The sequence below is a fragment of the Gadus macrocephalus genome, chromosome 8 (assembly GCF_031168955.1).
Source record: "Gadus macrocephalus chromosome 8, ASM3116895v1".
Taxonomy (NCBI): domain Eukaryota; kingdom Metazoa; phylum Chordata; class Actinopteri; order Gadiformes; family Gadidae; genus Gadus; species Gadus macrocephalus.
This window is the reverse complement of record NC_082389.1, coordinates 5,306,317-5,323,837: the sequence shown is the minus strand read 5'-3', so window position 1 is coordinate 5,323,837 and position 17,521 is coordinate 5,306,317. Positions and strand designations below refer to the sequence as shown.

Genomic DNA, 17,521 nt, shown 5'->3' with positions numbered 1-17,521 from the left:
TTTATTACCCCCTTTATAGCCTACAGTTTAGCGACACATTCCTATTTTGCTTCAGGCTTTGAAGTTTCGGCACATTCAGCAATCAGTGATCTCGAATACTGATATCACTGCCAAAGAAAGCCTGAATGCTAAGGCAAAATACCCCATCGTATGGTCATGCTTCTGTCCATTGAATTCAAAGTGAAAAGGAAATGCAAATCAAATAATCATCACATTTATTATTAATTGGGAGTGTATCTATTTCTTAAAACGAAAAAACATATAGTGTAAATTGGTATAGGCCCTGTCATGGGGAAAGCGACTTCTCACCACCTGTACACATCCCTGCTTTTGATGTATGAGGATATCATTATTTTCAGGCTTAATTGAACTATTCAATATCTTTGAATACTGACATGATATTATACTGGGACTTCACCATAGAGCATGCCTGGTCCTACCTCTAAATCATTTGTAAATATCCTATTGAAATGTCAATTCATTTTTTTTTTTTTAATATTTTACACTTATGTATCGATGACAGTTTTGGGCATATTGAAGCCATTCAGTTTTTTTAAATTGGATTTTCAGTAGATCATCTAAAAGGAGTAGATTGAAGATAGTTAGATGACATTAGGTCGACAGTGTGTTATTATCTCAATCTGAACACAGAGACACATGGCTCAGTCTATGCTCAGTCTGCAGCCCCAAAGGCTGCACCAGCGACTGCACCGGAAGACCACCAAAATGAAGAAGCGGAAGTGGTTGAATGAATGCATGCCGTGGCTGGCTTAATATTGCGTTAGAAGTTTTGGACAAATGGACGATCATAGGTATTATTTAGCAAGAGAAAAAATAAAGGAGCGTGAATACTCGTCGTCCAAGAAACGAAAACATGAAGAGGCTAAACGAAATCGGGACAAGCGACGGCAGGGAACCAGGATAAACATTGGTGTGGCCTTTCCCAAGTGGAAATTACTGATGAGGGAAAATGTTTTCAGACTGACGCCGAAGTGGCCTGTTTTCTGCTGGACAGGTAATGGAGGCTACAAATAGAAACGCTATTCGGGGGATCTCACCGCTAGATGGCGCTAAATCCCGCGCTGATAAAAACGCTGCACCGTCGCTGAGTGTCAAACCCCATCGGCCTATCGAATAATGGGTCACTTTATTCCTCCACTTCCTTTCCCTAATCTTTAATTTAATTTCATGTTTCATGCAATCTATTTTAATATTTATAATAGTCATATGCTTTGCTATATAGAGTATATCGCGATACTTTCAAGGTTGCCTCTCCAAACACCACTCCAAAGCCAAATGGCTCCATCTTGTGGACTTTATTTTGAAGATCATGATGGCTACCCAGTTAGTGGAGGCTCACACAATAGTCCACATCAACAAGGTCTACATAACATATATGTTACATCTGTCGAAATTATCCATTTGTATTAAAGGCATATTGTACGGGATCCAGTGATATGCACTTTTTAATATGTTGTTGAAATTGGTTTTTACATCCTGAAAGCAATAAATAACTTATGGGCAATGAAAAAGAAGCGAAAAAAAACCTAATTCTGTATCTGCTATAAACCTGTTAAAATGCTTACCAATCGGAGACACTGTGCCCGAATCTAAAGAACCAATCACAAGCCTGCGCGTTCTCTCCCCTCTGTGTACGAGCCTGAGCCGGCCTGAGCGCGTTCACGGAGGGCAAAGAAAGCGTTGTTGTCATAGTAGTTCATGGCAGTGGACTAGACGTCTGGCTGTTTCCCAATGTCAAGGAACCATGCTCAACGGCCGCCCTTTTAAGGACGCTACGTCATAGAACGCCGACAAGCACTGTTCCAATGTTGAGGACACTCGAAAGCCGCGCCATTTTTGCGTCCTTTGTTTTTGAGAATTCCGAGATTTTTCAAGGATGCATCGCTGCATCCTAGACGAGCCAAAACGACCCACAATCCTCTGCGTTCACTGGGCGGGTTCTTGCAAATGGCAGAGCAGTAGGCCTACACGTTCAAACGAAGTGAAGTTATATTAGTTTTCAGAAATATTTTGTGCCCTATTGCTTTTTATAGATTCATCATGTTAATGCAAATAATCAAGCCTAAAGACCTGTGCCACTTTTCAAACGTTTTTGCAACTTAATGATACGTTGCTATATTTTGCATGGACGTAGCTGGTGTTAAACACCACTGTCACCAATGTCAATTTACTCGCTCACAAGATTACATTATTTATGTATACCTATTTATGGTTGTGTTGAATCGTTTTTTTTAGGGTCAGCCCAGCAAACTGAGGCTTTTGTGCGCCTTAGGGTGGCGCACAAACATTTGTTTACCGGTGGAAGGGATAGTGCCACTATCCAATGTTGTACAATTAATGCACAACCGATCATTTGCAATGTTTGTAATTTTTAATGAACGTATATAATTGTATTTTATATGATATACGTATGTGTTCAAAGCACTGGTAGATTGTAGGCATATATGAATGAATGAATCAGATCAGTTAAATAATATATCCAAATAAATACACATTTATCATCTCTTTCTTTGTCTTTTTCCCCCTGCATAATAGTAATCAACCGTACTGTAAATGTGATGCATGAATTAAGTTCTCAGACAATTTCACTTAGTTTTATAAAAATTGAATGGATTTTCCTTTTAATAAAGACAATTCGATCAACCACAACAAAGCTTTTGTGACTTCCCTAAAGAGGCTCCATGCGAAGGAGACATGACCGCATTCATAACAGACAAAAGTCAAATAAATATCGATCAGCTTGATTGCTGCCATGTTTTATTCATAAGCGCACATGTGTTTACAAGCGGACACGCAGTATTAAAAAGCGGAAGCGGAAGCGCTTCTACACTACCAAGTCGTTCCCAAACTCCCAAAGTCCGACGTTACAAACGCTAGGAAGCACTTGAGCTAGCGCTCTAGTCTCATCTCCATAGGACGCGACTAGCAAGGACGCGTCCTAGCAAGGCTGCAGCCTTCACTTTGGGAAAAGTGAGCCTACAACGTTAACACGATGGAAGAAAAAAAACAGAAGTTACCACTGCCACCGTTACTTGCCCCGGTTCATCCTTTTAAAAAGGCAAGAAAAAGAAAGACAGAAAATGAAAAGGCAGCAACAAAAAAAAAGTTGGAGAATGCTCGAGGAAAAACGAGAATAAATATTGGATTCGCTTTTCAGCGATGGCGACAGCTGAGGGAGTTGAATGGCCTGAAAAGTGACGCAATGGTTGCCGTTTTTCTCTTGGACAGGTAAGCTTTCGTCTTGTTTCCTGTTTATTTTATGTTTGTGTTCAGAAGAAGTCCTGCCAACGAAGCTATTTATGTGGCGTTAGGGGACGTTGTATGGTTCAGTTTCTCAAATGCACAGGGTTATGGAGAATTTAAATTCACAATCCGGCCCAGTAGATGGCAGTATATGCACTTTTTATGTTGTTATGAAATAATGAAGAAGAGGTGTAAGAGGCATAAAAAGAAGACGCAACAAAAACAAAATATGCAACATGGCCGGGCTAAATACTACACCTGTCTCTACGGTTGTGATATGTCGCTATTTTAAAGATGGTGTAGATAAGATTCAAGTTTAGTGTAATCCGTTAGAAATGTCCGAGCCATCCGTTATCTATTAGTGAGAAAAATGCTCTGTGAGAATATCAGTTCTGTTTAATTGCGTCTGGCTCTGTATGACACCATTTAGATGTTGACAGCTCCCGGCTCAATTCTGACGTTAGGCTTCAGGGAAGAGTATCACTTATTGGTTTGGGGACTCTGTTTACCCTGTCAATCACAAGCGCGGCATTACCACAGAACTGCCATAGCTCCACCACAACTGCTTGAATGCAGAACATCCCAATGGCAGAGGAACGTGCAAATAAAATTCCAATTGCACCTTTACAAACTACAGCTTACACAGCAAAGCAACCGAAGAAAAGAAGGGCAAAAAACGAAAAACACATTGGGAAGAAAAGGGAATCTGATAGAGCCAGGAATAAAACGAGGGTCAACATTGGTATCGCTTTTCAGCCATGGCGAGAGCTTATGGAGTTGAAGGGGATGAAGAGTGATTCCCAAATGGCTCTTTTTCTTCTCGACAGGTACATTTATCTTTTTAAAATAATAAAAATTCAATAAATGTTTCAATAAACGAGACAGTTTTTGTGTTGCAACCTGTGTAAAATGCTGCAAGTGGTTATGCTTGGAACGGTGTGTAGAATCAGGCACCAACATCAAGGCACGTTGTATTGTTTATATTTCCAACAAACAAAAATACAAAAATGTAAAAAGCAATAGCAACGAAAGATAAACAGAGAATAGCCAAGAAAACATGTGATGGACAATATGTGGGGCTTTTGCGAAGGGCCGCCAAGATAACATAGTGACATCAGAATGATATCTGTGGTACTGTGGTTCCATCTTGGATGTGGTGGGCCCACTTATGCCCCTGCTGCAATTGACACCCTGGTTTATCACTCATGCTCACAAAGCAGTAGAACAGAACTGTAACAGACTGGCCTATAGAAATGCAAAACATTTTAGTTCATATTTTTGTCCCTGTCCAAGTAAGATGGCATGGAACAGATGACAAAGCAGTGTGGCTTCAGGAACGGCACATAGCAAATTGCAATCAAAGTTGTCTTAAAAATCCTTGCATACAACCTGTCTATACCCTTCCTGTAGAAACCTTTTTCTAAATGTAACAATGCTTGTTTTGCAGCTACGAGCAAAAGCAGACGTTCACATCTTACAAACGGGGACCGGGAAAACGAGGTCCCCCGGTTTCTCCCATCGGTGAAGAGTCTCTTTCAGACGGGTGAGAATAATTGACCAGCCGGCTGTTCTTTGCAGGACATGTTTGTTACTTCATCATTACTACATTTTACTACAGGATTTAACTGCGAATCAGACATAGTTCAGCCAAAGAGAAGGTAAGTTCCTCAGTTGAGCCGTCCCGATGAGACAAAATCTTCCTCTGTTTTGCCATTCTCAAATCTGAGATACAGCAGGTTTTGATTATGTCGTGCAGAATATCACACTTTACGATCACTGGAAACCAATGTAACTCACAAAGTTAGGAAAATACCATTTTGAAACGATCGGCAAGCAAATATTAATTGATAAACAGCAACCGGAGGCGTGCAACGAAAAACAAAAACAAATTACGTCCAAATGTAACTTCTGTCTTATTTCTTTCTTGGGTTAATCTATTTTCATTGGTCTCATATCAGCTTGTATCATATCTATCTGATCTGATTGACGGCATTACTAGACCAGCCTAGTCGTGGTCCGCAAATTACTTAACATTTGTATTCATCTACCTATTTTTAATCCCAATCTTAATTTGTGATGCCTCCTCATAGGTTACTGTGTTAGTGTTAAAAATGATAGGTCCTTGTAGCGTTTTCACAAGAACATAATTTTAAAAGCACAAATAGAAAAAACCTCATAGAAATAACAAAACTATTAGCCTGATCTACACACGAATGACCTTTATTGAATAATGTAGACTATCATCAGAGAATGGAGCACAATACAGAGAATCCTACGTATGTTAAATTTGCATTTCCAGCAATGGGAATTCGCCATTTGCTGAGGTCAAAAGTATGTTTTATATTTAAAATTTGTTTGTCTGTGAGTCTAATTTGTTGTAGCACCGTTTCGTTTAATGTATAATCAGAATGGTCTGGTCTTCTACTTGAGAGTCGGTACGTTCTTCCTCTTTGCTAGCCATCCAAAGATATTCTTATTCCATAGGACTATTCTTATTCCATGTGGTCCTACAAGTAGGTCCACAACGTACCACCATCTGCTGGCCAAACGACCACATTGCACCCAAAATCAACTGATTCTGAGATGTTTTCTCCATTAACTCCCTCTAGACGATTATGTTGTTACCTCTATACCTCATATTTAACTTGCAACATGCGTTTACATACAGTGTTCTGTTTTCTCGAAACCGCTTGTGTTTGCAGCTCTAAGTTGGGGAAGCTCTCTGATGGTTCGCGCTATACGGTGAAACGACGTGACCGTCTTTGTGACCAGGAGACCCAGGCTGAAGACCTGACCCTGACGACCACCAACATGGTAAGCACCAGGTGTATCAGCAAGCTAATGACCATTGACTATTCCAGAATGCGTACCTTATCAGCCTTTAATCAGAGTTCTGAAATAGGCAGCTGATACATTTGGTTTTCTTTCCTTTGAAATTCAAAATAGAGCAGTGATCAGTAAATTAAAACAGAAATGACCAATAGGCATGGGACAGAATACAGTAGGACAGTATCAAGCAGTGCTAAACCTTCGCAAAATGCACCATAACAAGAGAAAAGTGCCACGGTCTGTGGTCGATAATTATTATTTGTATGATAAAGTATCTTGCAATTTGATGTTCGTCTGTTCACTGCCTCAGGAACTGTCAAAAGTTACTTGCTAAAATATTTGTTTCATGGCTTATAAACAAAAAAAAAACGATTTTCACAGTCAATCATACTCTTGTCTTTTACTTTTTTATACTGTACCTTGGTTGTACTCTACCGTGAGAAAATGGTTCTGTCCAAACCCTATCGCTATCTGGTCTAGCTGACTGTGCCAGCCTGGACCATTTAAATCATTGACCGCTCTTGGCTCTTTAGCGACAAATAAGGGACCTCGTCTCGATTACATGTACACACATTATCATAGCTCTATTAACTCTTTGACTCCATTGCTTCCTTCTTTGATTGTCATTCTTATCTTTGTGATGGTTTCATACAATAAGAAAATTGCCGTACAGCCATTGGTCTCTGCAATTTTGTGTATCTGCAAGATACAGTGTTTTCATTTTGGTAGTGGCAGGTCATGTGGTGAAATCTACAAATTGAATAAACCTTTCCCTGTGTGTGTTCATTGTGTGTGAGAGAATTGCTAACATCCTTAATCTATATCTTGCAGACTGGCGAAGAGGGATGCACCGAAATAACCTTTGATGTATCAGAGATTAACTTCGCTACTGATGAAGATAGCAGTTGTACAAATGCAGATGAGCAGGAAGAGGGGGAGGAAGAAGAAGCAGAGGAAGAGGAAGAGGAGGAGGAGGAGGAGAGTGATGGCTCAGATCCGGAATGGTGTACAGAGATGTCTGAAACTAATCTGCTGGAGAAAAATGTCTCTGAGTTCAAGGAACTGAACTCAGATTCTAAAGTGCCCAGAAAGGTCCGTGAACTTTGTCCAGAATGTGGTGTGCACTTTAATGTGGCCAAGACTCACACATGCGAGTACAAAATCAAGAAGTTCCCCTGCAATATTTGTGGCAAGAGGTGCAAGGATGTGGGGGCCCTAAAAAGTCATAGCAGAGTCCATGAGGAAGGCTACGAGCACCTCTGCAAGTTCTGCATGGCACCCTTTAATACAAGGCTTGATAAATTAGCCCATCAGAGAGCCCACGTCCCCAGTTCAAGGCCCTATAAATGCCCTGATTGTGCGATGACGTTTGCCAAGCTCCGCGAGCGCAATTTCCATTTGAAAGAACACCGGGACCAGAATGTTTCATGCCCCCTTTGTCCTTTGGTCTTCCCGACTCCCCACTGTATAAAGAGACACATGGTGGTGCACACTGGTGTGAAGCCATTTGTGTGCGAGTTCTGCTTTCGTTCCTTTAACCAGCCGGGCCACCTCACATCCCACCTGCGCCTGCACACCGGGGTGAAGCCCTACCAGTGCAAGCATTGTGACAAGAGCTTCAATCACAACGTGAGCCTGAAGAGTCACGTTACGCGGTACCACAAAGGAGCCTCTGACTCGGAGCCTATGGGGGACACACCGGAGAAGATGGAACCACCAGGAACCGGTATAGAGGAGGTGAATGAGGAGCTTGTCATCGGAGACACAGAGGATACAGGTGGAGATGTTATTGAAGGAGACCCTAAGCTCAAAGAAGAACAAAAGCATTTTAAGAAGACGTATTATAGGTCCATGGGTAGACCCAAAGGAAGGCCCAAAAGAGACTCTGCTACGACGGAGAAAGACTTGATTTCGGCTCTGCGAGGGGAGGGCCCGGACCCAACCACGGCAGCTGATACCTCAGAGGAGGGGCATTTGAGGAGAGCCACATCCAAAAACATTGAAAGTGATGGCAGTGACAGGGATCGAACCTCTGAATTTACCGAAGAGGATGAGAAGGAGGAAGCCAAGGTACTGAGGAAGGGCAAGTCGAAAGCCAGCCAGAGACCAAAGTCCTTTGAACATGCAGAGGATGTTTTTGAGAGTGACGCGGACAATGACCCCACAGAGGAGGCTAAAGCGACACAGACGAGGCCTCAAACGGCAGGGAAAGCAGGACGACGAAGAGGAAGGCCAAGGAAAAACCCAGTTGTCTGAGAGTCATGATTCTGAAGTATTACATTTTTTAATGTCTACGGAAAAACTAGATTCGCCAGAACTGATTGGGTATAATTAAGTTGGTAATTGTCTTTACTCTAAGATAACTGGATTGAAAAGAATATTGCAATTTTATATAGAATATAAATATTTGATGGGAGCCGAGATTGTATTGTTGAAGCCAAAGAAGAAAATATTATTTGACGATGACTGTGTCTTTGATTCGAGATAATCAAGTTTATCAAACAATTTGCCTTTTAGAATTTTTGTTGAGCTGTGTTCCTGGGACTACCCTAGCAAATATAAAAAAATATTATTTAATTAGAAATTGTTTTCATTTGGTTCGATGCTCTCGACATTTGTGTTTGTCTTACATTCTGTAACATCACATCCAAGTGCATTTTTGATCTGCACTAACTTAACATCAACTTTACTCATAAACAAGTCTAGCAGTAATTGAAAAGTCTAAAAATATATAATTATTTGAACTATTCGCTATACTATTCCCTCAGATGGATTTGCTTGGGGATCCTACCTGCACATTGCTCTTTAACAATACAATGCTATGATATAGAATAACATTATTTTACACACTTATTCCCATGCTTACAGTATAATATTGTGAACTGTTACTTGTTACCGAAAGTATAAACCGTAAAATCTGTAACATTGGTTACTGTCTTCCTTCTGTAAATTCTGTATTTTTTACTTGTAGTGATATGTGATGTTAAATTGAGATACCCTCGTTGCTGCTAAGGACTGGGAATTAATTGTCCAGTATGAATTAACCCTAACCCTTCATTGTTAAAAATTGTAATTGTCATACAACTTTTCCTACAGTGTTTATTTTCCAAAGACTAAAACCATGAATAAGGTACATCAGTAATCCTAAATAGTCCTATGCGTGCTTTCTCCCGTACTATACTTCTATCCGAACATTGCTACTAATCAGTGCAATTTAGAGAGTTTCTAATCAAATCTGATCTAAAGATTTGTGCTACTAATGTACTCGAACAGGATAAAGCCATCTGATGTGTAATGCTGTTCAGTCCAAGGATGCAAAGTGGGGAAAGCGGGTCTACACAGACTGCTGGTGAAAGACTCCCAGAGGGGCCAAACGTGGCTGACCGCGAAACCCAAACTACGACGAGAGCACCGAGGTGGAGCAGTGGAAGAACATCTACGTGTGTTAAAAACACTTCAAGTCCGAAGACTTCAAGGCGGCCTTCAGGTATAAAATCATGGGTATCAGATCCCGGACCGAACTCACAGAAGAAGTGAGGACCTTAAATGGTCAGAGTTTACCCACGGACACGTCCCCCCCTGACCGTAAACTGATCGAGCTAATCCTAGTAAATAGACAACCACCAACTAAGAAGTATATAAGGAAATGGTCTGATGAGGCAAGCATGGCTCTCAAGGACTGTTTTGACAGTACGGATTGGGAAGTACTGTACAGTGCTCACGGGGAAGATGTAGCTACTATGACTACTTGTGTCACAGATCACATTAATTTCTGTGTGAATAACACTACCTGTAAAGAGGGTACGATGTTTTCCGAATAATAAACCCTGGTCAGGGTGACCCCTGACCTGAAAAACTTGCTGAATCTGAAAAAAAGGGCTATTGCATCTGGGGATAAAGAGGAGTTGAGGAGAGTGCAAAATGATGTGAAGAGGGAAATAAGAAGGGGAAAGGACACCTACAGGAGGAAATTGGAGGTGCGCCTTCAGAGTAACAATGTCAGGGAGGTCTGGAGGGGTTTGACAAATATCTCGGGCCATAGCAAAGTAGTAGGTAGTGGACCTGAAGATGGGGACAGGGAGTGGGCTAATAAGTTAAATCTATTTTTTAACCGATTTGATACGGAGGCCTCCGGTACCACTCAAGACCCCGTCCACCGGAGCCCAGTCCAATCGGCACCACCAGCCTGTTCCTCTCTGGGGTAACCCCCCACTTCCCTCCCCCCACTTGTCCATCTCCTCCTCCAGTAGTGCTCTTCACTTCACGTAACCCCTCCCCCACTCACTCAGGGCGTGTCTCCCCAGCCTGCGGGGGTCTCACCTCTCCCCCCGGCCTACCCAGAACTACAGATCAGGTGAGAGATGTGTTTAGGAGGATGAAGGTGAGGAAGGCTACGGGTCCTGACGGGATTAGCCCCAGACTGCTTAGGGACTGTGCTGATGAACTCTGTGGGGTCTTTCAGTACATTTTGAACATCAACCTGGGTCTGGGGAGAGTCCCAATCCTGTGGAAGGCTTCCTGTGTTGTCCCTGTCCCCAAGACGGCGCACTCCAGGGAGCCAAACCACTTCAGGCCAGTGGCTCTGACATCACATCTAATGAAGGCCTTGGAGAGGATTGTGCTGAAGCACCTTCGCTGCCTGGCGGGCAGTGAGCGGGACCCCCTCCAGTTCGCGTACCGACCAGGAGTCGGTGTGGAGGATGCAATAATCCTCCTCCTCCACCGTTTGCTCTCTCACCTGGAGAAAAATGGGGGCTCTGTTAGAGTCATGTTTTTTGATTTTTTCCAGCGCCTTCAATACAATCCAGCCAGCACTTCTGAGGGTGAAGTTGGAAGGAGCGGGGGTCGACCCATCATCTTGCCGCCTGGATCATTGACTACCTCACCAACAGACCACAGTACGTGAGGCTGCGTGGCTGTGAGTCGGATGTGGTACTCTGCAGCACGGGGACCCCACAAGGAACGGTGCTCTTCCCCTTTCTCTTCACGCTGTACACTTCGGAACTTCAGATACATTACGGACAGTTGTCATCTCCAGAAGTTCTCCGATGACGCAGCAATTGTTGGCTGTGTTACAAAGGGGAATGAGCTGGAGTACAGGGGGGGTCATCATCACCAGCTTTGTTGAATGGTGTGAAAAAAAACGTCTTCAGATGAACACCAGTAAGACAAAGGAGATGGTGATTGACTTCAGCCGTAAGGCACCACCAATTGCACCAGTGAACATCCAGGGAGGCGACGTTGAGGTGGTATCAGTCTACAAATACCCGGGTGTTCACCTCAACAATAAACTGGACTGGTCACATAACAGATGCGTTGTACAAGAAGGGCCAAAGTCGTCTACACTTGCTGAGAAGATGGAGGTCTCTTGGGGTGTGCAGGCCGCTGTTAAGGACTTTTTATGACACTTGTTGCATCTGTCATTTTTTATGCAGTGGTCTGTTGGGGTTGTGGGTTCACTGAGAGGGACAGGAGAAGACTTCATAAGCTGGTGAAGAGGGCTGGCTCTGTCCAGGGCTGTTCACTGGAGCCTGTTGAGGTGGTAGGGGAGAGGAGGATGTTGGACAAATTGGAATCCATTAGGTCCAATTCCTCTCATCCTCTCCATGAGACAGTGGCAGTGCAAAACAGTTCCTTTGGTAAAAGATTATTACACCCAGCATGTAAGAAGGAACGTTTCCCGAAGGTCTTTTATTCCATCTGTCATAAGACTCTATAACACATTGGTTATGAAACGTTGTGCTACCAAATCACTTCAACAAAATTAATAATGCAATACTTGAATTTAATAATGTGCATTTTCCACTGTACATTTGTGACAAAGTGTTTTATTCTGTAGTGAGGCACCTCTTGGCATCATTGATTGTGTAGCTCATGGGTGTTTGCAGTTTTGGCCCTTATGGCATGACATTGTCATCATTGTGTGATTTATTTATATTTATTGTATTTTGTATTATCTTATGGATGTAGGATTGTTGGACTTTATACTTTTTATTTTATTATTGTTTATTATTCCATGAACGGAGTTGCATATCTGTTATGTATTTTGGGGTTACTATGATTCCGTAGTAAGGAAGCACCGGGGGATTCTTGGTAATATTCTGGCGGGAGTCTCTCGCAACCACTGCAATGCACCATGGTGGAATAAGAAATGGAATACACAGTTAAAGTAACGTCGTTGTCGGAGTCTATGTTGGTTATACCGGAAACCTGCGAAGAGGTAAAAATATAACAAAGACAAAATATTATTTTGCGGAAATTAGGCCACAATTCCGCGTGACGTCACGTTGTTGCCGGAAAACGCTCTGCAGCACATTTGAATGAAGCATGGAGTGAAGGGACGTACAGCTCACAGCTTGAAGTCAAGAGAGACAGGATGGTTCGTGTTTGTGCCTTTCCCGGCTGCGAAACAAAAATGAAAAGGTACAACCCAGAAACGTTTCATAGGCTGCCATTGCGGTACGATGACCGGTCTCTCGTGAACTCGTGGCTAATCGTCTTGAATATGGATATCGAGACGCCATACGAGACGCTGATTCGGAAGGATTACCGTGTCTGCAGTGCTCATTTCGATGAGGACGACTTCGTCGTTCCTAAGAGAGCTGCAGACCCTAATAACCCAAAGAAAGTTTCCTTGAAGAAGTGTGCTGTTCCACGAGTGAAGGCAATGGCTACGGATAGACTGGAGGTAAAGTGGTTTGCTTATTTGTCGTGTGATATACGATGGTTTACTATGTGTAGGGGGAGGATGCATCACGAAACAAAGTATGGTAGACATAATTCCTGAAGCCCCAACTTTTTTTGCAGTGAGACAATCATGTAAAAAGTGAACGTTTTCATCGTTTTATTTTACTTTTTCTTCCATTACTCTGTTGTATCAATTCGAAAGTGATCGATGATCTTGTGAGTTGTCCGACCGATTCGGAGTTCGCGGTTTAATAGATCTTCAGTGAAACATCGTTGCGGCACAATTGAAACCTCTAGCCCATTGGTTCTCAAAGTGCGGCCCGCGGGCCAATGGCGGCCCGTGGAATCATTCCTGGCGGCCCGCAATGACATACATAATTATGTAAGTTATAAAAAAAAAAATCAATATTTTTAATCAATATTAATTTAAATAAATATAAAGAGAAAATTCGACTCTCTCTAGCTTTCAATTAAATCCTTTTACATTTTTTAGTTTTAATCCGGCTGTACATTACTTTGAAAGGGTGAACCATCAGTTTCATGATTTAGACCTCACTTGACCTCACTCCCAGAGGTCCACGGTGCGGGTGCAATGTTTTTTTTCACCACTGGGATGCTGACGGCGTTTCCCACCAACATTTTTTTTCCTTTGGCGGCCCTCAGTCAAATTTTGGGTTCCTAAATTGGCCCTCAGTTGTCAAAACTTTGAGAACCCCTGCCAGATGTAATAACGTAGAGAACCAGCTTCAACCTGGTTTTCATCCAAACGAGACGTATTTATTGAACGGTGAATTGCATTTCTCTATGAGCTGTCGGCTATTCAGCCGCGAGCTTTTGCAAAACGAATAAAGACCACAATATAAAAAAAATCAAAATCGTCGCCATTATTGACTCATTATTTGCTCCAAAACTTGTTCCATGGGGGGGGGCATGGGCTCAGGGCTCAGGCTCATGGGCATGGGCTCATGGGCATGGGCTCAGAACGCAAATAATCTATTCAGCTGAACACGCAAGCATATTTCCCTAAAAGCACAACGATGGCCTGATCAAAAAGCAAAGGTAGCCAATGGACAAAATGGTTACAGCGGCTATTTAACCACAACCTGATAAGCCGATCAGTTGCAATAATAAAAGAAACCTGGAGACACCCATTCAGAAGTTAGCCCTGTGTGCCTTCTGCTCAGCAAACTTTTTTTTTACAATTAGGTGTTTCATTTCAAATTCAGTCTTAAAACAGGCTCTGAAGGCATGGAGTTGGCTCGGAGATCATGGGGGCCATGTCCCTGTTGTAGTGGTCATGGTCAGCATGGAGCTGTGCATGCTCATACAGGGCATCATCAGTGGCACTATTCTGTTCTTCTGAGTGTTGGATAGCCTGGAAAAGTTCACTTGTTTCACGCAGAGCAACGACCCCTGCAGTAGCTGATTGATAATGTCCAGCATGGCATTAAAAAACAGCAAATGAACTGTTAGGCTTTTGGGCTGATAGCGCTGCGCCGGGCAAGCTTCTCTGGTTGATCAACGAAAAGTTATTTCTGGACGGATTATTTTACACGTTTTCATACCAAAGAAGACCCTGGGTTTAAGTGCTCTAAATCATGCAGTGAACTTATTCATTGAGACAGAGTGTTTGAATGTAACTAAGGAGCTGGCTTTTCTTGCTTTTTATCTGTTAGTCAGACCATTGCGCAAAAGTCTTTGGGCCAGACTCTAAATTTCAGAAAAACAAATTTTGACAAATGTTTTATTAAGAGTAATATTGTTATTAAGAATTTAACTTTATTGACAGATTGTTTAAGGTCTCAGGTCTTCTTAAGGTCATTGCACATTTGGTGTCAAATATCATCTGCTCTGTGATTGAGGAAGCTTAGTCTTTTGGTTTTTCAAAGTTACTTATATATCTCATTAATTTATGTGAATGCTTGGCATTGATCAATCACTTCCATCTCTCTTGCAGACTGCGCCGTGTGAGGAGAGCTGCCCCGAGATAACCTTTGACGTATCAGAGTTTAACTTTGATGAGGAAAGCAATTGTTCAAATGAAGACGGAGGGGAAGAAGAAAACATTTGTTCTAATGAAGAAGGGGAAGAAGAAGAAGAAGAAGAAAAAAAGATTGACAACCCTGATTCAGACTGGGAATTGGAACTATCCGACATATTGGAGAGCGATGACTCTGACCAAATGGAGAGCGATGACTTTGATTCAGAATTGCTTAGAAGTGTACGTCAACTTTGTCCAGAATGCGGTGCCTTTTTCTTTACGTCTAAGACTCACACATGCGAGTATAAAATCAAGCCAGTTTCCTGCAACGTTTGTGGTAAGAAATGCGTGGACAAAAGTGCCCTGAAAACTCATAGCCGTATCCACAAGGAAAGCTATGAGCACCCCTGCAAGTTCTGCATGGTTCCCTTTAAAACAAGACTTGATAAACAGGCCCATGAGAGAGCTCACACCCACAAAGCAAAACCATATGAATGCCCTGACTGTTCCATGGCATTTTCCAAGCTCCCTGCACGCAATTTACACTTGAAAGGCCACAGGGGTCCCAAAATGTTTCCCTGCTCCTATTGTTCTTTAGAATTCCGGACTCGCCACTCTTTCGACCGACACATGGTGGTGCACAATGGTGTGAAGCAATTTCTTTGCAAGTTCTGCTTTCGTTCCTTCAACCAGCCGGGCCACCTCACATCCCACCTGCGCCTGCACACCGGGGAGAAGCCCTACCAGTGCAAGCATTGTGACAAGAGCTTCAATCACAACGTGAGCCTGAAGAGTCACGTTACGCGGTACCACAAAGGAGCCTCTGACTCGGAGCCTATGGGGGACACACCGGAGAGGATGGAACCACCAGGAACCGGTATAGAGGAGGTGAATGAGGAGCTGGTCATTGGAGACACCGAGGATACAGTTAGGGATGTTATCGACGGAGACCCTAAGCTGAAAGAAGTAGCAAAGCAGTTCAAGAAGTCTGATTATAGGTCCATGGGTAGACCCAAAGGAAGGCCCAAAATACACTCTTCAACGAGGGAGAAAGACTTGATTTCGGTTCTGCCAGGGGAGGCCCCGGACCCAACCACAGCAGCTGATACGTCAGAGGAGGTTCATTTGAGGAGAGCCACATCCAAAAACATTGAAAGTGATGGCAGTGACAGGGATCGAACCTCTGAATTTACAGTAGAGGATGGCATGCAGGAAACCAAGGTACTGAGGAAGGGCAAGTCGAAAGCCAGCCAGAGACCAAAGTCCTTGAGCATGCAGAGGATGTTTTTGAGAGTGACTCGGACAATGACCCTAAAGAAGAGGAGGCTAAAGTGATAGACAAGGCCTCAAACGTCAGGAAAAGTAGGACGACGTAGAGGAAGGCCAAGGAAAAATCTTGTTGTCTAAAAGTCATAATTTGGAAGTATTTAATTTTTATAATGTGTACAGGAAAAACTTGACAAAACAAGATTTGCCAGAACAGATTGGGTCTACGCAACTGTCTTTACTCTAGGATAATTGCATTGACAAGAATATTGCAATTACATATGGAATATAAATATTTGATGTGATGTGTGATTGTGTCGTTAAAAATATTATTTGACAATGAATGTGTCTTTGATGCCAGATATTCAAGTTTATCAAACAATTTGCCTTTGCGTTTGTTGTTGAGCAGTCCTCCTTAGACTGCCCTAGCAACTATAAAAATGTAATATTTAATTAAAAATTGATAACGATTTTAATTTGGTTCGATGCGCTTGATATTTGTGATTGTCTTACATTCTCTAACGTCACAACCAAGTGTATTTTGTCTGCACATCAAATAAACAAGACTAGATGTAATTCAAAAGGCTCAAATAAATTTGAACTATTTGCTACATACTTTTCCCTCAGATGGATTTACTTGGGGTTCCAACCTGCACATTTCTCTTGTCTTTAACCATAACATGATATGATATAGAATAACCTTATTTTTATGCACTTATTCCCTTACTTGCATCTTATCCATATGACATTTTCAAACGAAACCGTCAACTAAATACTTAAATCCTAAATTGGATCTTGTGATTTCAGTTTGATATTGTAAACTGTTACTAGTTACCAAGAGTAAAAACTAAAAATCTATAACATTGGTTTTTGGCCCTCTTTTGTGGTAGTGTCATCTGCAAGTGAAAATTCTGCATTCTGACTTTTAGTGAACTGTGATATGTTAAATTGAGTTACCCTCGTTGATGCTAGTAGTTACTGGACGGGGAATTCCATGTTTGAATTTTTTTCATTTGTTGATACATCTTTTTAATTGTCATGCAACTTTTCCTACAACGTTTCTTTTCCTAAATCCAGGACTAAATCCAAGACTAGGTCAATGTATGAGTTGTCCTTAATATTCCTAACCGTGCCTTCTCCTGTATACTTCTATGCGACCATTATTACTAATAGGTGCCTTTTAGAGAGTAACTCATCTAATCTAAATAGCTCTGCTACTAATGTATTCGTGCCTCAGCTCCATGTATAACTGACAGCTTTACCATCGACTTTCAAACAGGGAATTGTAAAACAGGGTAAACAATGTTAATTCGGTTCAGTTATAAATATCTAACTGTATGGAGAATGCTAGTGTCAGGTACAACCTTGGTGACACCGTTTCATAGGCTGCCGTTGCGGTAGCCTACCATGATCGGTCTGGTGAACCCGTGGCTTATCGTCTTGAATATGGATATCAAGACCCTGATTCAGAAAGATTACCGTGTTTGCAGTGCT

General features: G+C 42.2%; 1 protein-coding gene across 9 annotated transcripts; it reads left to right on the top strand.

Annotated features, from left to right (window-relative positions):
* The first annotated feature begins 700 nt into the window (after positions 1-700).
* Positions 701-16,888, top strand: LOC132462638 (zinc finger protein 160-like). 9 transcript variants are annotated; one of them, XM_060058273.1, is made up of 7 exons: positions 766-780; positions 3,021-3,079; positions 3,179-3,249; positions 4,021-4,091; positions 4,712-4,807; positions 5,967-6,078; positions 6,925-9,016. In XM_060058273.1, exons 4-7 carry the CDS (start codon positions 4,036-4,038, stop codon positions 8,347-8,349), a joined length of 1,689 nt encoding a protein of 562 aa, XP_059914256.1. In that variant the 5' UTR covers positions 766-780; positions 3,021-3,079; positions 3,179-3,249; positions 4,021-4,035; the 3' UTR covers positions 8,350-9,016. The 9 variants fall into 9 exon arrangements, with proteins under 9 accessions (XP_059914252.1, XP_059914250.1, XP_059914256.1 ...); XM_060058274.1 differs by lacking the exon at positions 766-780 and adding exons at positions 9,128-12,781; positions 14,738-16,888 and having other exon boundaries at positions 2,976-3,249; positions 3,902-4,091; positions 6,925-9,063; XM_060058269.1 differs by lacking the exon at positions 4,021-4,091 and having other exon boundaries at positions 701-780.
* The last annotated feature ends 633 nt before the right edge of the window (positions 16,889-17,521 follow it).